The sequence below is a fragment of the Vicugna pacos genome, chromosome 5 (assembly GCF_048564905.1).
Source record: "Vicugna pacos chromosome 5, VicPac4, whole genome shotgun sequence".
NCBI classification, from domain to species: Eukaryota; Metazoa; Chordata; class Mammalia; order Artiodactyla; family Camelidae; genus Vicugna; species Vicugna pacos.
The window spans coordinates 53358839-53385323 of NC_132991.1; the positions used below are offsets into that span (position 1 = coordinate 53358839).

Here is a 26485-nt window from a genome sequence, read left to right on the forward strand (position 1 = left end):
TGGACTTTTTGTTTGTTTGTTTTGGGGGGAGGTGGTTAGGTTGCTCATTTATTTCTTAATGGAGGTACTGGGAATTGGACCCACGACCTTGTGTGTGCTAAGCATGTCTACCACTGAGCTACACCCTTCCCCCTCCTCTATCTTGACTGTGGTAATGGTTATGTGAATGTATGTACTTGCCAAAATCTATCACAATGTACACTTAAATGTGCACATTTTACTGTATACCTACCTCAATAAAATTGATTTTTAGAAAGTTACAGACTCAGTTAAATATCTTTTAGTCTAAATCCTTACTACATATTTATTGTATTTAACTTAATGGTTCATGAATCAATTGATAATGATATCAAATATTTGACACATGGTACTAAGAGTATGGTAAAGAAAAAAAAATTATGAAACAGATAAGCCATTCACTTAAAAGATCTTTTGACTGCAAATTTTTCTAGTTCTTTTCATCACTAAAGAGTACTTTTTATAACTTACTACTTATATTTATATTTATAAAATTTGAGCAAAAGCTAAATACTGAATACCAAGGTCTTAATGCTTATAAAAAGTATCATGAGTTACCCACACGATAATCTTTTGAAGAGTGCAGCCATCTGGTCGGGTTTGTCAAAGCTGGTCCTCATTTGTGTTAGCACATCAACATTCTCCACCACAAGTTTCTTAAAAAGAAAAGAAAAGAAAAGAAATAAAGAAAAAAAGAAAGATCCTAGGTCAGGCATAGACTTCCTTATGTTGATGAGATAAGAACGTGCTTGGACATTACAATCTGGTAAGTAGGAAAAACAATTTACGACATTCAGATGCTCTATTCTGTATGTTTGTATTAATGTTTTCATAAAAGAACCTTAAAATTATTTACATAGAAATAATGATTTCCTTCAGTTTTCAAATCCAAGAAGGGAGGAGTTGAGGAAAAAGCAATAAAGATAAGTAGTAGGATAAAGGATTATTTTATGCCTAGACACATAACAGCATCAGTAGTAAAAAGTAGTAAAAAGCAGACACAGAAGTGGATATAGAGAGCAAACAAAACAGAAAAAACTTGCTACATACAGTTAATGCTGACCAAAGACAGCCTAAAGTTCATCACTAGATATATATACTCAGAGGGAAAAAAATTTGTAGGGTTAGGTATGGTACCCTCTTTATGGAGATCATATTAGAGCAATGTTTCCCAGCACAAAACAGAAATGTCAATTATCTACCTTCTCTTCCAGGGACCACTGAGAAAAGGGAAGAGAAGAGAGGGAAAGAAGTGAAGAATAGCTATTTTAAAAGGTGTAACTCATTGAAGAATGTTTTTCTTAAAAGGAGTACCAGAAAAGTAACTCAGTTTAAAAACTGTAACTAAAACAAATGTAATTAATTTAATCCTGGCAGAGATAATGGATATATGTAACTGGAAAGCCTAGCAATCTCAATTCAGCAGGTCTGGGTGTGGAGATGTTGCAAGCATATTGTTTCAGTGCCACAGTGGTTTTGTTACAAGCCAAAGGCTGATGACAACTGACTTAAGAGGAGCATAAAAAACTATATGGAAAAATCTATAAATAAATATAATTTTTCTATATTAACTAGTATGAATTTTGTTTATGTTAATTCAGATTATTTCTCTTTTGGCTCCCATGCAAATGTTCAGCTCCAGTCACATTTATTTGCTAAATTCAGTCTCTTCAATTTCTAGTTAGACTGCCTGCTCTCTGAGGCCAATTCAATACTTGTCCCATCAAATTAATACACACTCAATTATATGCCCAACCTTGACAGTGCTCATGCACCTTGAACATCAAAAACAACATTGAATTTTAAATTCACCATTATTTCATGTGCCATTAAGAAATAAAAAACTCTACCAATTAAACTGACACAGTGTTTTCTAACCATCTGACTATAAGCTATACAATTTCAGAAATATTAATATAGGATAACTATATTTTAGAATCAATAAATTATACCATATATTTAATAGTAAGGATGCTGTAATCATTTCTAAGTGCCTCTACTAGGCAACTGACAACCCCATTAACCCTAATCCAAATGAGGGAGGTAATACTCCCTTTTACAACTGAGAAAACAAAGGCTCAGGGAAGACAGATAACTTGCCCAAAGTTACAGATATTAAATAATGGAATTTGGAATTTCAAATCAGGTATGTCTGATTTAAAAATCCATGCTCTTAATCCCTGAAGAAATGGTTGTTATTCCTTAATGTGCATCAGAATGATCTGGAGGATCTGCTGGGTTCCAGCCCCACAGGTTCTGATTTAGCAGGTCTGAGATAAAACCAAAAATTGTGCATTTTTAATAAGATACAAGGTAAGGCTGCCACTACTGATCTGGGAACCATACTTTACAAACGATTATCCTGAAGTGTTTGTTTGTACATTACTCTTAAAAAAAAAGCTAATGATGTCTCCTCTTGACAGTATAATTTACATAAATTTACTTTCTCCCTCAAATGCACTGTGAAACAGAGCTTTTTATGTATTTAAAACCATTGATTAATATCACTGACAAATGGCCCAAAGGCTGGAAGTAACACTAAGATTTACAACTAAATGATATGGAATAAACTGACTAATCAAGCGAAACAAATTTTTTAAAAACTTTAGTCTTCTGTAGAAAGCGTTAAATTCTTGACACAATTCATATTTAATTTTTTTACTATTTAAAAAAACATCTTCTAGGACTCTGAAGAACTAGAATAACTGATCTGTAAAATGCCAAAACAATTCTTTCAGCAGGACTGGAAGGAGAAATTGACTCAATAGGCACAACTCCAAATTAAACACCCCAAGAACTAAAGTAGGAACGGAGACTGGTTGCTTCTTCTCCAGAAAGTAATAAACACGTTGTACCATTAGTACATATGCATAGTGTTGACTATGTCTGACACATGATTTATTCACAACACTAAATATAAAGAAGCTTTCCTTTTTTTTAACTAGCCCCCAAATTTATTCTGAAACAACAAAGGTCCTCAGCTAAAATAGGAACTAAAACAATCAATTAAGGTCACAGAAGATGCAGCCACAAAATACTTAGTTTATGTCAGTTTAGATTAAATATAAAAAAAGAGAAAATTAAAAGCTAAGAAGTTACAGAATGATCTTAAAAATATTATAATTCCCCCAAAACACTGCATGCATTAATTTCAAAAAGATTAAAATGCTGTATCAGCATCATCATGCTCTAATGTGAAAAGTGTGAGTTATAGTGTTTTCAGAGGGATATTTGACAATATCAGAAAAAAACTAAATGTTCAAATCCTTTGGACCACTTTCATAAATTTCTCCTATAGAAATGTTCAAACAAGTATGTTAATAAGTAGAAATGCTGGTTAGATGTAGAAAACTCTGTACACATGTCTAAAACTCTGCTTCTTCCAGAAATCCACTGAAGTGAGAGGAAAAATATAAAAGGGCATAAATCTGCATTAAGAAAGGAAACAACAGAGGAAACAAGACCAAATGAGAGACGCCAACAAACTTTTAGAAGATGAAAACTGGAGCAAAGTGTAAGTAGAGGTGAGAAATTTGAGCATTTAAGTTCCTGGAGGGGAGATACAATGCAGAAGGCAAGCTAATGGAAGCCTTTGGACCCACACAGTGCTCAGAAATTGTATGCAGTGGCAAAGAAAGGAAGACTTGGGGTTGGTAACATGAGGGTTATTACACGTCAGCATTGGGAGGTTGTTACACACCTAACTTCTCATCATCTTAAGAAGTGACACTGACAAGGAGGAGCACCAGGAATAGAAGGTGGCAGCAGAGAGAGGGAGAATGACCTACAAGTCATGGCAGCCAGCCAGATGTATTAGACTTCCTACCTCCACTGATCTCCTATAGACTTCCACTCTCTAGCTGGAGGTTATCATGTCTGAAAAATCATCTGCAGGAAACACCTGAAGCTGAGAGTGACGATACCTTTCTCCAGAGGGAATTTTTATTAGCGTCTGCCAAACACCTTGGGCCACTACTAATCTAGAATCACTTTAATCCACGTTTAAGACTCGAGATGCAAGACAAAGAGAGTAACATAAATTCAGGGCTGCAAGTTCTGGGGAGGGGTGAATCATTTCCAGTTCACTGCTACCCTGAAGGTATAACTCTTTGGGGTATCTCCAGAAAGAGGGTGAAAGGGAATTTAAGCAGACTTCCTTCCCACACCCACTCTGGGCAGGCTTTGGGTAGGGAGCCTCTTGCTCCACAAGACCACCAGAACTACAGCTTAATCTTACAAATGTTACTCTTGGATCAGTAAACACACTCAGGTCAAAAGTGGCTTCCAGTGCTAGGCTTGTCTCTGAGTTCCCAGAGTCTCCTTGAATTGGGCCCAGTTTGGGCCTAACTGTCTTTTTAGCTCTTCTTCAGAAGATTTTTGTCTTTATATATATCTCCATTTAAAAAAAGTTGTCCTTAAGGGAAAGGTTGGTCTAAATATCCTAGCCTACCAATCAATACTGGAAGCAAAAATCTCTATGTTATTTTATTTCCGCAATTTCATAAATTCTGTTATTCTAAGGAAAGCAATTTTATAGGATGGTGAAAAATGTGAAACAATTAGAATCAGCATTCATAGACAAGTACTTTTAGAGATTTAACCCAATGAGAGAAAATAGTATAAAACACACTGAACTTGCTTATATGAAATACTATTATGATCATAAAATTTCTTATGGAACAAAAACATAAGAATACACATTGGAAGTATGCCTCAGACTACAGAGGCTAAGAATACAAAGTCATAAATAACACCTCTAGTTCTTAATAATATACAAGTAATTAAATTCAGAGAAATCTGAATTACATCTTGGGATTGTTAAGAAGGATCTCTAAAAAAAAAAAAGATCTCTAAAAAAAAAAATCAATGTAAAAGCACTTGGAATTCCAGAAAACTGAATCCTTAGGACAACCTTGTTTTGCAGAAATCTAAATGACTTCAGTACAATGTTAGAAATGTAAAGCTTTCATATTTATGGCTGACCACATGAAGAAGCCTTTTGAAAAATACTTAGCTAAATCAGGATTTAGTGCTTGAGAAGCTAAAAAGTAAAAACAGAAAGCCCTTAAATACCAAAACATAATCATGATTTTTGAGAAGTCTTCTTAAAATTACCACTAAATCATTAATAAAATATGCAAGTTTTTGTGAAGGTAAAATGAAAAGTCAGGTCAAGTAAGGAAAATCACATAGAAGATTTTAATAAAATGTTAAAAACAAAAGTTTTAGAAAACAAAATGTTTTAGTATCCTGAACCTTGGTGTTGGGACTATTTTACATTTACTGAGAAACCCAAACTAATTCACACCCATGTATCTCAAAGATAATGAATGTAAGTTCTTACACAAAGTTTCTTTTACCTAACTTTTTAACTCAGAGTTAATATTCTCAAATATCTGAAAAAGAATCTAGCCAAAAAATAACACTTGAGTCAGAAAACTCACAGCACTGAAAAAGAAGTCAACATTGTAAGACCCAAATTATAAAGTATCTAAAAAGCTGATTTTTATACAAGAATTTCTTTTAAAGAACAGTGAGAGGATGACATGATACACACCAAATACTAACTCAGTATCTACTGTGTGTCAGGGACTATGCTGAATACCTAAGCACTAGACATGTATTACCTCACACGATTCTCATAGTAAAAGCTTAGTGAGTTTAAGCTTTGCCGAAAGTCAAAGCTCTTAAACGACAGGATTGAAATGCAGCCTGTCTTGAAAGCTTGAATTCTTAACCACTGGGTAATACTGCCTCTCCTCTTAGTCACAATGAGTCTTGCTATCTATTTTATTCACTCAGTAAAACATTATTAACCTTGTAGGAATTGGCTTCTCCTATATATGTGCACAATTTTCGGTAAATCAGACTACCACATTTAGACCTCTAAGTGCTACACCAGAAATGCATGCTATTTATCAATGGTATATACCATACTCTTTAAGTAATTAAAATGTAAGGCACAAATAATCACTAAAAAACTTTCACAGAGGAAAAGGCATATTTTAAGACATGCCTTTTCTATTCTGTTCATAAATTCAAAAGTTTTAGTGGCCCAAATACAAATTTGTTCAAAAATTAGGTAGCTATTATATACAGGCTCATTTAGTATAAATCACCTTAGCACTGAGATCTTTCTAAAAGGCTTTATTTAAAATGCTGCTTCAGCATTTTCACATCGTTATTAAAATGCTAAGCACTCTAAAGACATTCTTCATCCAGTTAAAAAGGCACAAGATAATTTAAAAGATTGCTTAATAATCAATAAATAATAAGACTAATAATGTTTGTATTACAATCTGTGGAAATACATTCTAACTACAAATTTAAACAAATGACTGGTTGGAATTTTGAACATGGTTATTCAAAGAAAAGCATCATGGTACAACAGAATGAAGACTTGACCAAAAGTCAAGGAATGTGAGCTTCAGTCTCCTTTAGCTAGTCAATTCACCTCCCTAGGCTTTCTGTTTCATCATTTGTACAACAGAACTAAATGAACATGTTACTGACAGACCATGCTAGCTCAATAATTTCATTTACATATGACAACTTTCATGTCAGGTTAAAATAATTAACATTCTAGGCTTGCTGTTCATAGTCTTGAAATGTTTTAAAGTTAAAATCAATAAAGACTGTATTACCTTAAGTTCAGCAACTTGTGATGAAATATGCCACATAAGGCTTTCACTTAGGAACTTCATACCATATGGGCCTAGAAGTTCTGACAACGACCTCATTTCTGAAAGGAAATGTAATTAATTATATACTTTGACAGAGCAAATATTTTAAGAAGCAAATTATTAATGGAAAACCCTAAGACAAGTCTCTAGAACAAAAAAAGAACACAAATGCAAAGGTAAGTCTAAGATAGAATGTATGATTATCCATTAATTGAATAAAAATTATCTCAGAATCAAAAACCAAAAGAATCAAGGTTTCTTGATTTTCTAAAATACGTCAGAGTATTATTCACCTGATATGTCAGAATATTCCTCTGCATTGAATGTTAATTCATTTTCTGTAGGTAAATTCACAAATGCTTTCATTGCAGGGAAATAAGCTATATGACCATTGCTGACTTGTCTTAACAAAGTTTCCAAATACCTAAGGAGAAAAGTAAATTTATAACCGGGAGAAACTGTTTAATTCAAAGTTTATTATGGTATACATTCCTGTACCTAATTTTAAGGTGACACATAACTTAACATGAATGAGCATTTATCCATTAAAAAAAACTTTCATAAATCATTCATTACAAAAAATTTGTATCACTCCAAATTTCTAAGTATGTTCCTTACCAATTTGTGTATAGACTTGTAATGGTTGGCTCTCCATGACTGTCTAAATGTTGTGTTTGTTGAAGAAGAACATTATTAAATACTCTTGTAATATCAATTTGCACATAGTTTTCTATTGACTGGAGTACAGTCATATATGCTCTTACACTTGTTAGAAGCTCTGATGGTTTTGCAATTTCCTGTGTGGCTTGATTATACATAGTCATTCCAACAATTGACCTGGGGTGGGGGGCAGGGAAGAGTAAGAAAAAAGCTCTAATTTTTGCATTTATGTAAATAGGCCATTCAATCCGTTGATCCCTAATATTAAATAAGCAATAAAATTAATTTTAAATACAATTTGTTACAAATCCATGAAATTACTATTACTATTATATTTCAAAGAAACAACCTGAAAAAAATACATCTAAAACGTATAATGAAATGGAAATGCAAATGACTAATAAAAATACTGTAGACATCAATAAAAATAATTTAAGAATAAAGAGGGTTTAAAAAAATTCCTTTAATATGGTATGTTGTCTACAGCAAGAACAATGGACTATTCAGTCCACAGCTTGAATTCCTTGGGCACTGGCACTATGATGTGCCCGTAGTTTTTTAGGCTTTATATGTATCACCTACAATTCTCATATTTAATAACCCTATCATGCAGTTATCACCACCATTCCACAGATGAAAAAAACTAAGGCACAGAACTCAAACTGATCAAGTCACTTTGTTTGAAAGTGTAAATCTATGGCTTGACCTCAGACTTGCCTGACTTACTGCTGCCTCTCAACAAAATGTGTAACAAAAACAAAGCAACAAACAAAAAACTTTATTGTAATTTAGTCACTCACAGCACATAAAACACATATCTGTTTGGTTTATATTCCAAGAAATTGGATAAGCTTAAAAGGAAACATAAATTTTGAAAATCCTTTCCTAAATGATCTTTTCCCACCCCTATTCTACATTCTTTAAAACTCCCTGAACATTAGATTTGTAAAGATCTTTGACTTGTATTTGTAAGAATGAATCCTTACAGACAACAGACAAACCTCATCACTAGTAACAGTCCCAGAAGACCAGCTCAAGACAAAAACTGCTATCCTTGTACACAGCCCCTAAGTCCTGAGAGTGTGTTCAACTGACCAGCAAAAATCAACCAACTAATGCTCACAAGCTATTGGTCCTGGCATAAAAATCTTTCCCAGGTAAACAAGTTTACAGCCTTGCCTTGATCCTGATCACTAAGTAGATGTCTGCTAAAGAGAACATCTGCTTATCCTTGGATTAACGTACCAGACTGTTTACAGAAGGAAAACAAGGGAGCTATAAACTGAACCCTATCTTCCACCTACCACTCCACCACCCCATCCAGTTGAGAATAATAAATAACAGAAGGCATAAGGTCCCTTTGGGCTAAACACTGGCGCATTCTGGGTTTCATGTCAGGACGCCTGCCTTACTAAAGAAGAGCAAAAGATAGTCTTCGTTCAACACTAGATTCTTCTCAACTGATGACTTAACACTCAATTTACTCCTCACTTACATATTCTGTTTAGTTCTGTAATTGTTGTAGCTCTAAGCTTTATATCATTTCATTACTACTCATAGTACTTAGCACAATGTATACATATGGCACTGCTTGTTAGTGGTTACAACATTTTGCTGAACTTTTTGAAAAACCTTTGGCAAAATTTTGTTTTATAAATTGGTTTAAGGCCTTCATGAAAAACCTGTCAATCAATCAATATTTTCTTTAATAAGTAAGTGTGTAACTTTAGAAAAAGGTTGAAGCAACATTTACAAAATCAAAAGATTTCTGACTTGTTACATAAAATATCATTTCAAAAAGCATATATAATGTAAAACTAATTAGAACTGAGTGCCTCAAGTCTAGAATTCTACTAGTGTAAATAACAGCATACATCTGAATTCAGAAGTACTGGGGTTTCAAACATTTGACTGTGACTCACTGTAAGATATGTATCTAGCATCACAACTCAGTACACACGTACATACACATAACTGAAAAGCTTCATGAAGCATTATTTCTACTTACTACATGCAATGAACTGATTTTTTTCCTGTTTCTTCTTCTTTCCTTCTCTCCATCTTTTTTTAAATGTTGACTACAACTCTCTAAACTGATTTCGTGATCCTATCCTGTTCGGTTGCCACCTGCCAGTTGAAGTACACTGATTTGCCCCAATCTTCTCATTTTGCTTATAAGGAAGTTAAGACTCACAGAGATTGGCTTATCCAATCTTATAACTAGTTAATAAGTATGGGATAAGAATCTGAGTAATTTAAGTTAATACCAGTTCACTACACTCTTTATACTTTCCAGTTAATTACTCTCTATACTATATCATTTCTACTGATGCATTCCCTCATAAAAGGAAACATTGCACAGATATGAAGAATAAATATAACTCATTAACTGAACCAACAAACAAAAAGTTTATATTCTTTCTTACTTAGTAAAGCGGATTTCCAGATGAGAAGTCAAATATTCTCGTGGGGTAAAGGTATGTTCCCAAACCACCATGTTTGGTACATAATTTATAGAGAAACACAACTCAGAAAGTGCAGTGTGCAATTTATCAAGGCTGAAAAAATATTAATAAACAGTTAATAAAAATTTCAACACTTTAATCATAGCAACACAAAATTAATTATATATATATATATATATATATATATATATATATATATATATATATATCAGATCTTGTTTTGGGATAACTACAGAATTCAATTTTATCTCTCTCTTAAACTGACAAAGTTCAAAATCTTTAAGGATATCACTAACCTTTCAGAGCAATATTCTAAAGATAGCACTATTCATTTATTTATTCAAATATATTGACTTAATACACAAGAAAGAGCTTATTATGCACTCATAAAGACAATCATTTCCAACTCCTGCTGTACTTTCTGTTGTGGAGGAAGAACATTGTCTACAAAATGGCCAACAGCTTGCTCAACACAGGAAACAAGAAAGTAGGAAACTTACTTTAAACAAAAAATATTCACCCATTTTGCTCACCTATGTCTCCCCTACAAATAGCACTGAATGCTATCTAGTCTGATATACCCATTTTAAAATAACGACATCAGGTATTTTCTAATACATGGTAAGATGCCAAAATAGTGTCAGACACCTGATTTTAAATAAACTGAAAATTATAGATTGCTTATAGTATACCCTCCAAAACTTTTAGACAGATTCTTGGCCTTCAATATTCAGCATATAAAGACAAATTACATCTATTACATGCATTTTCTTCAAAAATCCAAAAATCTGTATTTGGGAATGAAATAAGCACTGACTGGTTAATCAAGATCACAAAGACAAAAAAAATTAACAAATGGGAAATGAAGAATTTACATTTACTAGCATTTCATCAGTACTAATGCCATACAAAAAAAAAAGGAAGAAAAAGAAAAGAAAAGAAAAGAAAAGAAAAGAAAAGGAAAGAAAAGAAAAGAAAAAAAAGAAAAAAAGAAAAAGAAAAAACTCTTCTACCTGTGACAAAATGATACAATAACAGTGGATGGCTTACTTGGTCACTACCAGTCTGTTTTTCCTCATGCTCTCAACTCCTGGTTTTTCCCTTTCAGGTTCCCCTTTCTTACCAGTCTGTTTTTTTGACTTTTTATTCACTGCTTGGCTGATGGTTTTGGCACAATGCTTAGGCAGCAACTAAATTTAGAAAGAAATGAAATCTCACATTACACCAAATACTTTGAAAACAACTATTTAAATAACCTTAGCTAAATCCAGACTATGTAGTAAATATCATGCTAGAACTAAGAACAGGGGTGTAAGTGAGAGGTACAGTTTACCTAGCCAGCTGGATAGCCCACTCAACTTTGTGGAAAACAGAAATAGGTAAACCCTGTGTGAAGAAACACTTTACAGAGGTAGTTACAGCAAAGCTACAGTTGAAGGACAAGTTAAAAAATACCAGCCAAGTGAGGAATAAGAAAGAACACTTTCCTGAAAGAAAAATGGCCTATGAAGACCAAAAGTATGAAAGGATACAGTATGTTCAGAATGTAGTGAGAACTACTAGGTAGTGGAGCATCAAGTGCAGGGTAGAGAGGTCTGAGCTATCAGGACAAGATGTGAATAACAAGCTAGAGAGGCTGGATTTTAAAGTGTAAGTAATCCTAAGGACAGTAGCAATTTTTTATAAACCTAACTATGGAGGCTCACAACAAGAGGTAATGAGATTTACTGAGAGAGTTAATAATTTTTAAAATGGGGGGGGGGACTAGCTAAGAGATAATTTTCTTGCCTTCATATAATTTTCCCAGCTGTAAGGAAACATTTAAATTATCACCTGGTCACTAAGAGTACACTGTTCCGTGCAAATATCAGTGATGAGATTTCGAGCTTGTTTGGCCATTTCATCGAGGAACATATTACATAAAGAAAGACTGCGGTCTCCAATATGATGTCGCTGTTAAAACAATGTAGTAACAACAGCAGTAATAAAAATTTTAAGATAGTAGTTTGATATAAACACTTAATACTTAGTGATTATACAAATAAAGTATGACTGGAGGGAATCTCAAAGGAAAAGTATTTTCCTTCACATGAAAAACTTTTAATTTTCAAATTCCACAATGTCCTATATTCAGTTCTTAAATACTAAGCTATCAAACATATGATGTGAAAGAACAGATTTAGAGTAATATTTTCAGATCTCACCATTTATATATATGTAAATCTTGACAACAAAGAACTTTCAAGTGTATAAACAGGAAAAGAAAAGCTCAAATATTTAAATAAAATCATTAGAAATCAAGTCAGTAAAACAAACAAATTCACAAGACATTCAGCTCCCTAGAATCAAATTCCCTGTCTCAGAAGAGAAAAAAAAAAGCTGACCATGCATGCATTTTCTGAACACAAAAGGGGAAAAAAGAACATTATATCTAACTTTTGGGAGATTATATATGATATGTAGATACATAGACTCACTCAAATCCAGCTATCTTTAGCTACAAAATTCTGTATCTTTTTAGTTTTGGTGGGTGTTGCCAATAGTTTAATAAGTTTTTCTTGTCAGTGGTGACTGCAATGTTAAGTATATAATGCTGTATAATTTTGCACTATACATTTGTAATACTTCACACAGAGACAAATTTTTATAAGTTTTCTTTCCCTGACCTTCCATAATTGTATAACAAACTTATGGAGAGTTTACAAACATTATTTCTATGTTGAAATAAATATAAAATAATATAAAAGAATATAAAAAAACTTAAACATGTAAAATAACTGATCCTAGACCTACCATAGCTTATAATGTATTTATTTAAAATGCCCTTTAAAACTTTAATAGGAAGCCATACCAAAAGAGATCTATAGGCCATATACAATTAAATGATGGTTCACTTAAGGAAAGATTTCAAACTATAAATATTTGGGTTTTGTTTAACCAAATTTTGACTCTTGAAAGATAAAACATATCCCTTGCTATCACTTCTTCCTGAAAAAAGAACAATGAACTAGCATTGCTTCAAACGTACTAGACTATTTAAAATACAGATCCGATTTCACAACTTCCCTTCAATGGCTCAAAAATGCTAAGATTGGAAAACAAAACAATTAAGGTTTCTTAACTCTGGCTGCTGTGCTGAGAACAGAAGATAATGGCAGAAGCAGAGAGACCACTTAGGAGGCAATAATCATCATCCAGGCAAAAGATGTGGCTTGTACAAGGGTGAGAAGAGGTATATAGCTCAGTGGTGGAGTGCATGTAGAAGGTCCTGGGTTCAATCCCCAGTACCTCCATTAAAAATAAACTAAATAAACAAATAAACCTAATTACCACCCCCCAAAAGGTACTATCTTTCTGCAAATTCATTTTAAGTACTCCAGCTTAAAATGAGGCCTCAGCATTAAGAAGTTATTCTAGAGGCATTTTCTATAACCCTGATCTAAATGAGATGAATAGCTAAAACTAAAATTATAAAACAAGAGTGCACCGAAAACTCTTAACTGTGAATATCACTTTATTCGACCCTCACCCTTAGGTGAACTCCCTCAACATTATTTCTACCACAGCACAGATCATCAGATCACGGATTTGTCTGGGGGTAGAGGCTGTGTCTTTGCATCTTTTCAATCACAGGACTTAACAAGGCACAACTGGAAAATAATAAGCCTTAACAAATTAGCTAAATGAAAAACAGAACAGTACCATTTACTAGCTATGTAAGTATAGGGAGGAAAAAACATCAGTCCACCAGAGACTTTCCTCATCTGTAAACTAAGGATAATTATTAGTAGTTCTGACTATGCTGTTATTTTGCTGTAATAATCAGATGAAAAAAAGACAGAACTATATAAATTTTACTATTCTACATAAACATACTATTAATTACCTTTTGTAATTATTTCTTAAGAACTAAGTCCTACCCTATCAAGGAACATAACAATCAACTAAATGAAATAGGAACTTTAAAATAATGACACAATGTAGATGATGACAGATAAAATAATGATGTAAAGTGCTATGAAAATATGGTAAAGGAGGGACAAATTCTAACTGAAGAAATGCTGAAAATCTCTTTGGAGGAGGTAGGATTTAAGCTGAGCACTGAAGAAAAGGTAAGAAGTGTAGTGAAATGAATTTTATGTATGAGGAAAAGCCTCAATGATGCCACAAAGTAGACAAGTAAATTAGTACAGTTTATATTAGGTGAGCTAGTTACAGTAGGGAGTGGAAAGTAGAAGACTGGGAGTATACAGTAGATAAACAAAATGTGATATACCATAGCACTGATTATTACTCATAAAAGGAAGTGCTGATATATGCTGTAACATGGATGAGTCCTGACACATTATGTTAAATGAAACAAGCCAGACACACAAAAGGACAAATATTGAATGATTCTACTTATATGAACTCTCAAGAATACGCAAATTCATAGAGACATAAAGTAGACTAGAGTACATGAAGGACAGGAGGCTGGAGAGTTATTGCTTAAGGGTATACAGGGTCTCTGGTTGGAGTGATAAAAGTTTCAAAAATGGACAGTGGTGAGGTTGCATAACACTATGAAGGTAATGAATGCCACTGAAGTGTACATTTTAAAATGGTTAAAAGGACACATTTTTATGTTTTATATATATGTATACATATCCATAAAGTAAAAAAAGAATGGGGATAGAGATCAGATTGTTGAGGATCTCATATGCCTGAGAAATTTTTTATTTTCTCTGTATGTACTTTAAAAAGGAAAGAGGCACTCTAGTGGCATTGTTAAGTCTTAAAGGCAGAAATACTGAAGGAAGAAAAACTATTTAGGAGCACATAAGAAAACCACTGAAAGCTGAACTACAATAGTTATAATAGCAATGGAAAGTAAAAGATGGATTCAAGAAATGATACCACACAAATAAAATAAGGAGGACTTCATGGGTAATTAATGGGAAGGATGATAGGAAAGAAAAAATTAATAATGTATTTTATATGTCATGATTGGGGGAAAAAATCTATTAAAATTGGTGACATTACAGCCTCACAGGTCTTTATCCTAAAAGCACTGCCTAATAAATTTCTTGCAGGCTAACTTCTGTCTCAGAGTCTGCTTCCAATGGAATACGAAAAACAATATGCAATAGATACTACCTAATGCTTAAAGATATTAGTAACGTCTCAGCCATCTATAAGTTTCATATCTACAAGTTCAGTAGTTTTAAGTAAAGAGACTCAACACTAAGTTAAATTATTTGAAAAAAAAAAGATTTAATTTTAACATATATATTCTTACCATATTAGCAAAGTAATATTTCTTCTTGAAAGATTAGAAGAAATACTGAGTACATTTTTGATAGATACTTGGTATCTATAAAACTGCTGACTACTTGAATTACTCAGTAACTGTGTGTCTGTGTGCCTGTATGTGAATGTTTTACAAATACCAGCAAATCTGGATTCTGCTTACTGTACCTATTCAATAAGTTGGTGAAATTCCTCTTTGACATGTTTCTGTTTAGTTAGTAACCTCTCCTCCATTCAATTTTCAACTCTTTTCAATGATAGTTTCAGAGGAAAACTAAGCATACAAAAATCAATCACTATATATAACTTTACCATAAATATTAATACCTGACCCATCATTTTAATAAAGGTTATTCCAAGTGACTTTATGATATGTTCCTATAAACATGTACATGTCTTTATCCATTCATTCAAATGTATACTGCATCTGTTATACCTATTATCATATATTTTTTCAAGCCTTCTTCTGATTCTGCATAGAGATGCATTAGGTGGGGAGTTAGATTAGGTAATTATGACGTTGTGAGTCTTTGTGAACATTTGGTCAGCTACATGTTTGGCGTCATTTATACTGCATACCATATAAATAACAATACCACTCTGAAATTACCTCTTCTGGACACAGTTCATGTGTGCAACTCATAAAATGAGTGCAAAGTAGTGGAAATGCAATTGAGTATCGTGACTGAGAGGGTAACTCCAGACACTGTTGGAACATCTTCTCAAAAGCACGACTATAAAAACTGTAAGGAAACAAAAATTAGAATCACAATTTTTATAGTTAAAATTGAAATTTTATAATACAGTACCTTAGTTAATTTAATTTGATTCAAATGAATCAAAGTTACTAACAGCATTTATTCTTTTAGGAAAGGAACAGTTATTTTTCCAAGGAGTTATCTCTTACACACCAATAATCATTTCAGAGTAATAAAAATATTATTTGTATAACATTAACACATTTTAAAATAAAAAAGTTAAAGAGAAAATGAACCATATCTATAGTATATGAATATTCAAATCCTACATCAAATTTCATCAAAGCCAAGTCACTATCTATTATAAGAAACATCATTATTTTATGTGCCACTAAGAAGGAAAAACATTGTCAATTAAACAATGACACACTATCAATTTTAAATTACTTCCAAGTTTAAAAGATGTTAAATCTAAATGATTGTGAGGTGATAAAATATAGTACATCTTGGAATAATAAGACAAACAGAGCAGTAAACATCTTTATTTTGTATGTGACAGACAAAATAAGGATGTGGTTAAGAAAAAATACGCTCCGAGACTGCCGCTCTCCCTTCTGGAGTAAGATGGCCCACATTCTTCCTACGGAATGTGTATCTCCTAGGTCTTTCTGCCTTTATCTTGCCTTTTGAGATGGTCTGTACTCTGTTTATGGAGTGTGCATCTCTCTGAACAAACCTACTTTTACTCAAAAAAAAATTAATTAAATTTGACTAAAAATTTGCAAATTTAAACATTACTCTAAGTGTCTTTATTTCCAAGAAAGAGAGGAGGAATTCTAATTGCTGTATCCTTCTCTTGCAAAAGGAAACTTTTTGCAGCCAAAAAATACCTAAACATAAAACGTTCCACTTTCTTTCCAAGGGAGCCTTTGGGTCAGACAATAGGACAGGGCTCCAAATAATTTTTAAAATTCTTACAAACTTGTTATGTGATTATTGTGTTTCTTTTAAGGGATCTCTTACTCCTTCTCTCCCTGGCAATTTGGATTTCTTCTGTTAATTAAAGTGATACCAACAAACTGCAAAAATCAGTGTAGATTATTCCTCCCCATCGCCAAAATAAAAGCAATGAAAAGCTTACAGACATAGAAAACAAAATTATGGTTACCAAAGGGGAAAGGGAGAGGGAGGGATAAACTAGGAGTTTGGGATTAGCAGATATAAACTACTATATACAAAATAAGCAAATAACTAGATATTATAATATAGCACAGGGAACTATATTCAACAGCTTATAATAACCTATAATGGAAAAGAATATATATGTGTGTGTGTATAACTGAATCACTATGTTATTACCAGAAACTAACACAACATTGTAAATTGACTATACTTCAGTTTTTAAAAAAGCAATGAGAAGCTTTTTATAATGATCTCTATTCAATATATAGAAACTACGATCACTATCCACTGAGACTATCTCAGCATTTTAGAAATAAAAGAACCTACTACGTTATTTCCATCAGCTTTCCTAAAGAAAAAAAGGTCAAGAAGCAGAAACAGAGTTGACATTATATAGCTGTGGAGCCAGAATACTTAAGTTTGAGTCCTGATCCCACTATTTATTAATTTTATCACAATCATGTATTCATTTAAACATTTATTAAGTACCTACTATGTCAGACACTAAGGAAACAAAACCATGACCTTCCTTCAAGAACCACATTATATGAGGAGAAAGAGGGGACAAAGGTTGTAAACTATTAAGTACAACAAAAGAGCTATATGATAGAAGGAAAGAAGAGTGGAGCTCAATGGACGGAACAGTCACCACATCATCATCGTAGTAATGTCCAAATACTGCAAATTATTTGGTATTTAATTTCTAATATTGGCTCTATTTGACCCTGATCCAAATCTTTTTTTTTTTCGTAGCCTAAATGACACAATTTGATGTGACTGTTTTTCACCTCCTCAAAGGAAGTGTAAAAAATAAATTCACATCAGTAAGAGTTGCTCTTATAAAGAATTAAAACTTGATAAACTTAATTTTGTTGGCAAGTTGTCCACTATTTTCTTTATTCTTAAGGATCTATTACTGAACTGTCTTAAGCACTACACTAGTGCAAAATAAGAAACATATCTTTGGATAATAAAAATTTCAAATTCTGATTTTAAAGAAAATTACAACATACCAAAATATGGACAGATCTGATGTTTCCACCAACATTTCCACCAGGGAATCTACCATTTTTGTGTGAAAAATTATTGTATTCATCATCTTTCCAAGTTCTCTGTGATCTGAAAGGCTAAGTGAAGCCTTAGAGACACTAGTATATGCCTGTAAAAGTAAAGCAAAAAACAAAAGGAGATTAGGTACTGACCTGAACTACAGACCAAGTCTACAGGAAAAAGTAGTCTATACCCACTATTGAAAAATACTTCAAGTTTATTGTGACACTATATGCACAACATCATCTTTTTAAAATTGTCTATAGTGACCCAAATTTGAAATTCCTATGAAAAATTTCTTTAAATAAACTGAAATACCTCTGTCCCATAAAACAGAATCTAATTCGTGGATCATTCATCTTGAACCCCCAAGAGAAATGAAGTTACAATATCAGAAGTATAAAACAATGGACTATCATGTTGATACTACCAAAATAAGTTTTCATCTAGTTCAAGAGAAAACATATACAGGAACAGTAAGATGAAAGTAAGTATTACACATGTCAATTCAGGGAGGTTTTAGATTATACTGAAATGTTAAAAGCTGGATAGCATAATACACTGTCCTAACCGATGAATTCTAGAAAAGCACAGAAGATGGTAAAATTAGTGCAGGTGGACCAAAAAGGTGATAGGTCTTAATCAATACCATCAGGATAGGTTGTGAGAAAAAGAAATTCCACTAAAGAGGTACCAAGTCACAGAAAGCAAAAATGTGCCCATGGATGGTGGCATTTCAGAAGGGCAGAGAACAAGAATAGGAGGGGTGTCTACAGAATGAACACTTCACTATGGCTACAGCTTGACAGCAAAGAAGAGATTCAACCAGCAGATCCCTGTGTATCATGTTAATAATTTACACATTTTGTGAATCACCAAAAGTTCTGTGTGTACAACAGTAATTATTGTTTTAGAGAGACTGTTCTATGTGGAGGGGGAACAGGAATGGGTGTGTAGAAAGGGAGCAGGAGGCAGAGATTTCTCAGGAGGCAGTGGCAGCAATATTCCAGACAGTATGATGTGGTCTAGGGTGGTATAGTTTAAAAGTATTTAATCTGGGAATGACTACATGTGGTAGGCAACAGTAGAATTATGAATGACAGCCAGGGTTCTAGTTTGGGGAGACATTCCTTCATGAATCTCATGTGTGCCTACACTCCCTGCTGGATATGACAAAAATGCAGGGCCCAGACCACTCACTAACCAGGCCATTTCTCAAGGTTGTTATTTGCAGCTTTCAAACTTGAGAAATAAGGTAATGCATCCCTCTGGGACAAAGAGCAAGTATGCTTACTGTTGATGATAAAACAGAGAGAAAACTTCCATTAATCGATCCTCACTATAAAAATTCTGAATTAAAGTATCACTGTGAAAATAAATTCAGATGAAATGAATGTTGACAAAATGACATAATTTAAACTCTCATTTGAAATGCTTGACAACAGTGGAAGGAGAAACATCGTTACTAAAAAGGAAGAACTAGTTTAAATAAAAGTCTAAGATATGAACAACCTAAGTAAATTAGAAGACAGAAGAAAAGTTAAATTAAAGAGTGACTGAAGATGCAGAAGGGACTAATGGAATACATAGGGGAATGAGATGCCTTAGGAAGCAGAAATAAATGGCAAAGAATAAATGTAGAAAGGGAGAACTCTTATGTTAAGACTAAAAACAGTTCAGTGAAGGCACAAAGCATACTATAACGTTCTCCTAAAGGCTCATCCTCTGGCCCTGCTCTACTCAAGAACTGGTATCTGTAGAATTCTACATCTCTCTCTGGTCATATGCTTACAGCTAATAACTCTTGTCCTACCAGATCACTGATCAAAGTCAGATCATTCCTATCGACTGTGAAGATACTTTCCTTCGTGTAGTAATACTTACACTAAAAGCTCTCTTTACTTGCCCTTTCCTCACTGTATGCTCTTTTTCTGTGTAAGCTATTTTCCTATTCAAATTCTATCCATCTTTTAATGTCTGAGTAAAACATTACTTTCTTTATAAAGCCATTACTAGCAATTTCAACTTCAGAAAACCTTTCTCCTTTCTAAGAAAACTATAGTTAGTTGATAATCATACCCTGTCAGTGGCATATTTTAACTTGTTTTTGTATTATAAACTGCTATTTAATGTTTCTTATCTTTTATACCTTCTCTCCATAGTCAGATTATAAAATACTAAAAAGAAAAGTGGATTTGTACTCTTTCACAGATTATATAATACTGCTCTGAATATTTTATCTCCTGCATCCTATGGTCTAGCCTATAATCTTGGAAACTTCACTGTTCACCTGCTCTTCATCATCTAGGCAAACCTCCTAGATTCCGGACACTGCCTCCAACCTTGCGTTTTGGTCCTCTTTTCCTAGCCAAGACTTCTCTGGCTTGTTGTATGTCCCATTATTTTCTTCCTTGGTATGTTTTGACCTATTATCACTAAAAAATAAGAGTCTATTATGCAATAGAAAGAGGCCAGGTGACTATATGTCCCAATCATGGTTAAGAGCAATGTTACGGGTTGAACTGTGTCCCCCAAAAAGAAATGTTGAAATTATAGTCCCCAATACCTCAGAATGTAACCTTATTTGGAAATAGGGTCTTTCTAGAGGTAACCAAGTTAAAAGGAGGTCATTAGACTGGACCCTAATCCAATGACTGTTGTCCTTATGAAGAGAAATTTGGACACAGAAATATATAAAGAAGGAAGACTATGTGAAAAGAGATAGAGATAATGTTATGATAGTGTCACATCTATAAGCTAAGGAAAATAAAAAATCTCACAAAGGGATATATCAGTTCTATATTCCTAATGCTCACTCAAATGCTTTATATCCTGCTATATGACTGTATGACTGCATCAGACAAAGGCTAGATTCTCAAATGAATCCTTCGAATGAGTTAGTTTGATAATCCTGAAAGTGTTTAATAAGGGTAAATTTGAAATGCATTTAAATCTCTAAAATTCTCTGTAACTAAAATGTTGGCTTAGGCATGTCTACAGAGTGAGAGACTGAAAACAGTTCAAACTTTGCGACAATGACTTTCAAAATTTTTAATGTGTATATCCTTTGGCAGAATAATTTCACTTCTATTTTCATTCATTTTATAAGCAATACTTCTGTATTGTTTCATATTTTTTAAAACAAGGTAATATTAATTCCTAAGCTTTGTTTCTAACCAGAAGAAAATAATCTATCACACATACACATTAAATATTTTGGGATGGTGGTATCTCAAAGTATTCTTCCCCGATCTCCCACTAACCAGCTCTGCAACTCAGGCAAGTTACTCAATACTGTGGCTTAGTTTATAAAGTCTTAATTTCTAAAAATACGCTGCTGTAAAACACAGAACAAGAAAGACAAAAGTGCCCATGTATTTTGATATTGGAAGGAAAGAACCTAAGAAAAGCAAAATCATCTCAGGGAACTAAGTAGAATGCCAGAGAAGTATGCTCTTTCCTGGAACCCTTCCTTAGACTGTATTTATCTAAAAATCCCTTCCTCAAACACACAGTGCTTATATTTTCACTTTTTAATTAAAACACTTTTAAATTTTTCCTAGTTGCAGAACAGTACACAGTATAATCTCATTCACAAGTCTGAACACCTAAAAGGATACTGCATAGGCCAATTATTAAAAGTGAATATTTCTAGGGAATGAAAGTGGGAAAAGTATAAACTTTCATTTTCTACTTTACCTCTGGGTACTTTGACTTTTTATAATGAGAACATATTATTATTATTTTTAAATATACATATTTTTGAAACATGTAGTTACTTAAAGTACCATGCCACAGTTTTCCCAGAATTACTAGAAATACTGAAAGGGTAATTAAATTCTGTCATTAAATTTACAGTATACACAAAGGTTTCAGGCTTGAATTTTAGAAGTCCTTAAAAATCATATATGTGACAGTTATATATTAGATTAAAAACTTTAGCACTAGGTCAGAGGATGGTAAACTATGGCCTGTGAGCCAGCTGCTTGTTTTTATGAAGTTTTACTGAAACACAGCTATGCCCATTTGTTTATAGCTGCTCTCACACTACGATGGCAGAGTAGTTACAACAAAGACTATAAAACCTGAAAGTCTATGATTTATATCAACTGTTTCTAGATTATAAACATCTTGTCGAAAAAGATTTTGTGCTTTCACTTTAGAATTAAATATTTCAATCAGAATAATCAAGAGAAGTTGGGATTTCAATATCTGGATATTTTAAAATTATAGTAATCTACTTTATTAAAAACAACTTTTATATTGGTGTAAGTGAGAAATACATTTATCCAAATTTAACAACTAGTACAAAATGTATCTTCTATATATAATTCAATAGCAAAACAAAAAAAACCCAAAAAAAACCACAAATCAGTTTTTAAAACTGCAGATGATCTAAACAGATACTTTTCCAAAGAAGACATAAAGATGGCCAATAGGTACATAAAAAGATGCTCAACATTACTAATTATCAGGGAAATGCAAATCAAAACCACAAGAAGATGTCAACTCACACTTGTTACAATGGTTACAATAATAACCATCGTATTTATTGACAACAAATAAAAACTGTTGGTGAGGATATGGAGAAAAGGAAACCCTTATGCATCAGTGATGGGAATGGAAATGGGTGCAGCCACTATGGATAACAGTAAAGAGGTTCCTCAAAAAATTGAAAATAGAACTACCATACGATCCAGCAATTCCATGTCTGAGTTTTGTCTGAAGAAAATAAAAACACTAACTCAGAAAGCTATCTATACCTCTTTCTTCACTGCAGCATTATTTACAATTAGCCACAACAGGGAAACACTGATGAATGGATAAAAAAGTTGTGGGCTACACACACACACCCCCCCTCACATGAACACATGGAATATTATTCAGCCATGAAAAGAGGACGGAAATCCTGCTATTTGTGACAACATGAATAGATCGTGAAAGTATTGTGCTACGTGAAAGATATCAAACAAAGGAAGACAAATATCATATGATCTCATTTATATACAGAATCAAAAAAACACACAAAAAACAAAACAAACAAAAGAAAAAACCAAACTCACAGATACAGGTAACAGATTGGTGGCTGCCAAAGGCAGAGAGTCTGGAGTAGGTGAAATGGTGAAGGTGATCAAAAGATACAAACATCCCATTACAAAATAAATAAGTGCTTGGGTATGTAATGTACAGGATGGTGACTATAGTTAATAATATTGTATTGTATATTTTAAATTTGCTAAGACAGTAAATCTTAAAAGTTCTCAAAGCAAGAAAAATAAAATTTGTAACTACGCGTAATGGATATTAACTAGACCTACTGTGGTGATCAATTCAAAATACATACATCACTGAATCATTGACTATTGAATCATTTATGTTGTGTATCTGAACCTAACATAATGTTACATATCGATTATATCTCAATTAAAAAAAGTTTCTTCTATGAAGACTATAGTTATTTATACAAGTTCTCATGTTAACTAAGATATTCAATAGCAAAACAGAATGACAATGAAATTATTGTTATTCTTACCTGTAATCTAAACCAATCTAATCTCATTCCTCTGAAATCAAATACTTCCCCATCTTCCACTACAATAATAGAAAAAAAAGGTTACAAAGTAAGGTAATGTTTTCATAAATCTATAATCACATTTTAAAATTTAAGAGCTAAGACAATTCCACTTCTGAGAACATATACAAAAAAATAAACGCAGGGTCTTGAAGAGATTTGTACAGCAATGTTTAAAGCAGCATTATTCACAACAGCCAAAAGGTGGAAGCAACCAAAAAGTACATCAACAGATGAATAGATAAACAAAATATGGCATTCATGCACAATGTTGTATTATTCAGCCTTAAAAAGGAAGCAAATTCTGCCATGTGTTACAACATGGAAGACATGTTGAGGACATTATGCTAAGTGAAATAAGTCAGTGACAGACAAATACTGTAATTCACTTATGTGACGTATCTAGAACAGTCAAACTCATAGAAACGTAAAGTAGAATACTGGATGCTAGGGCTGGGGGAAAAGGAAAATGGGAAGTTGTTATTTTATAGCTACAGTGCTTCAATTTTACAAGATGAAAAGTTCTGAATGTTGATTGCACAACTATGTAAATTTACTTAGCACTACTGAACTATACACTAAAAATGGTTAAGGTAGTCAATTTTATCTTATGTTTATTTTACCACAATTAAAAAGTAAAAATAACTTAATAGCTATGACAGTGAAATAATTCTCACTTCCTACAAAGATGATGATAAAGGAGGCAGTTATGCTAAGAGAAGTATAAAGTACAGACTTCTCTCCTAAACTCTGTGATTCTCATTTTGCTTACATGTCAATTTAAAGAACCGAATGTAGAGCATTAAGAAATCCTGTGAACAGAAACTTTGGAAAGCATGCTTAAGTTCCACAAAATAACTTTATATAAACCAAATATCATCAGGCAAGTTTACAGTAGATTCATTACTTAAGTGTGATAACTATAAAGACTGATAAAACGAAAATAAACAAATTTATTACTCGGAAATTTTCAAGGTTTCTGATACCTTTCACTTAAAGATTACAAAACTAAAACATCATATCAATCTACTGGAATGGAGTACTCAAATAATGGAGAGGCAGCCTAGTACATGACATCAACTTTTGAAACTAACAGACTTAAACTTAAGTTCATATTCTAGTGCTTAATGCCTGTTAAGAGTTTGGGCAAACCATGTTAAATAACAGAGGTTAACCCTCAAACCTTAAGTCTTCCAATCTGTCAAATAAAAGTAATTACAGCTTTTTAACACTGATGCAGATTAAATGGGATAATGTACATAAAGTGCCTACCCAGATTAAACATTTTATTAATGGTATCCATGACTGTCATAGGTATTGCTTGGACCAAATATACACTTTGGTACATATGGGGCACTCATTTTTCTTTCTTTTGTTTTTTATTACAAAATGCCCTTTTTTCCTCTTGCTGAATAGTAAGAAATGTCAAGCTATACTTCTTATGATTTTTGTAAACATCATCACACACCCATTTTAGAAACCTCTGCTTCATAGAACAAAGTTAAAACAAAAGAGAACAGATTGAACACATCCAAAAACAAGTAATTCTGTAAAATTTAACTGTTAAATCCTCTCCTTCACAATCAAATTTGAAAACCTAATTGCGGGAACATATGTTTTTACTTAAAAGACTTACTACCTTGTTTTACACTTAGAGAAGTCATAGTGTTAACAAAAGAGGACATGATGATTGATTCATCTTCAGGACAAACAGAAAGATTCTGAAAAAGAAACAAAAAATAAAACAATGTTAAAAACACCTAGTTGGTAAACAACTCACAGGGCCATCAGCTGCTGGAAGGACAAACAAACCAGTATATCCATACTATGGAATTATCTTTCAGCAGTAAACAGGAATGAAATGTTGATAATACAAAATAACATGGATGAATCTCAAAACATTATGCTAACTGAAAACAGTGAAAAACAAAAACTGGTATCATGATGATTTCATTTATACAAAAAAAATTTTTTAAAGGCAAAAAGTGACAAAGTAGATAAGGGGATGTCTGGGGTCTAGAGAGGGAATCAACTACAAAGGTGCACAAGAAAACTTTTAAGTGTTGGTAACGTTCTACATCTTCACTGGTGGTGGTTACATGAATGTATACAGATGCCCAAATTCAAATAGTACACTAATTTTTTTTTTTAACTCTTGTGAAGATTTCATCCCTCTTGTATTTGGCTATTTCTTTTTTTTTAAGTTAAATTTTTTTAAACATTTTTTATTGATTTATAATCATTTTACAATGCTGTATCAAATTCCAAGTACACTAATTTTTAATGTATATAAATTTTACCTCAACAAAATTTGGACCAAAGAAATGCCTCTCAGACTGGTTAAAAAAGTGAATATTTGATAAACTGTATCTGAAGTAGATGCCAAATAATAAATGTTTAAAAAAAGTGGATGCTTAGCTCACAAAAAGCATAATTTTCACATTATGAACTACACAACAATGTAAATGTACATAGTGTCTTATAATGTACACTTAAAAATGGTTAAAATGGTAACTTTTATGCTATGTATACTTTACCATAATTTAAAAAATTTTAATACCTATTACAATTAGCTACTTTAACAGGTTAATCTTAGTTTTATAAATTTAAATCCTAGCAAATGGTTAAAAACACTGTGTGAACTTTATAACAGAAGCCAGTGATAAAAAAGCTCAGGCATTTGAGTTAAGACTTGAGTTCACTTATTTATTTACTATAATGGGAAGTACTGGGGATTGAATCTAGAACCTCATGCATGCTAAGCATGCGCTCTACCAGAGCTATACCCTCCACCCAAGACCTCAGTTCAAACACTGGCTCTATTACCCACGAACTGTGCAATACTGATCAAGTAATATAAGGCCCTTT

General features: G+C 32.8%; 1 protein-coding gene across 1 annotated transcript in view; it reads right to left on the reverse strand.

The window, feature by feature from the left end:
- NCKAP1 (NCK associated protein 1) overlaps nucleotides 1-26485 on the reverse strand; it is an 83854-nt gene that overhangs the window by 11640 nt on the left and 45729 nt on the right. The window contains exons 14-24 of the mRNA XM_006210237.3: nucleotides 25257-25338; nucleotides 23579-23637; nucleotides 18009-18154; nucleotides 15726-15858; nucleotides 11660-11779; nucleotides 10877-11016; nucleotides 9788-9919; nucleotides 7320-7538; nucleotides 6995-7125; nucleotides 6663-6760; nucleotides 581-674 (exon numbers count right to left, since the gene is read on the reverse strand). Of these exons, the coding sequence (XP_006210299.1) occupies nucleotides 581-674; nucleotides 6663-6760; nucleotides 6995-7125; nucleotides 7320-7538; nucleotides 9788-9919; nucleotides 10877-11016; nucleotides 11660-11779; nucleotides 15726-15858; nucleotides 18009-18154; nucleotides 23579-23637; nucleotides 25257-25338 (1354 nt within the window). The remainder of the gene's footprint in view (nucleotides 1-580; nucleotides 675-6662; nucleotides 6761-6994; nucleotides 7126-7319; nucleotides 7539-9787; nucleotides 9920-10876; nucleotides 11017-11659; nucleotides 11780-15725; nucleotides 15859-18008; nucleotides 18155-23578; nucleotides 23638-25256; nucleotides 25339-26485) is intronic.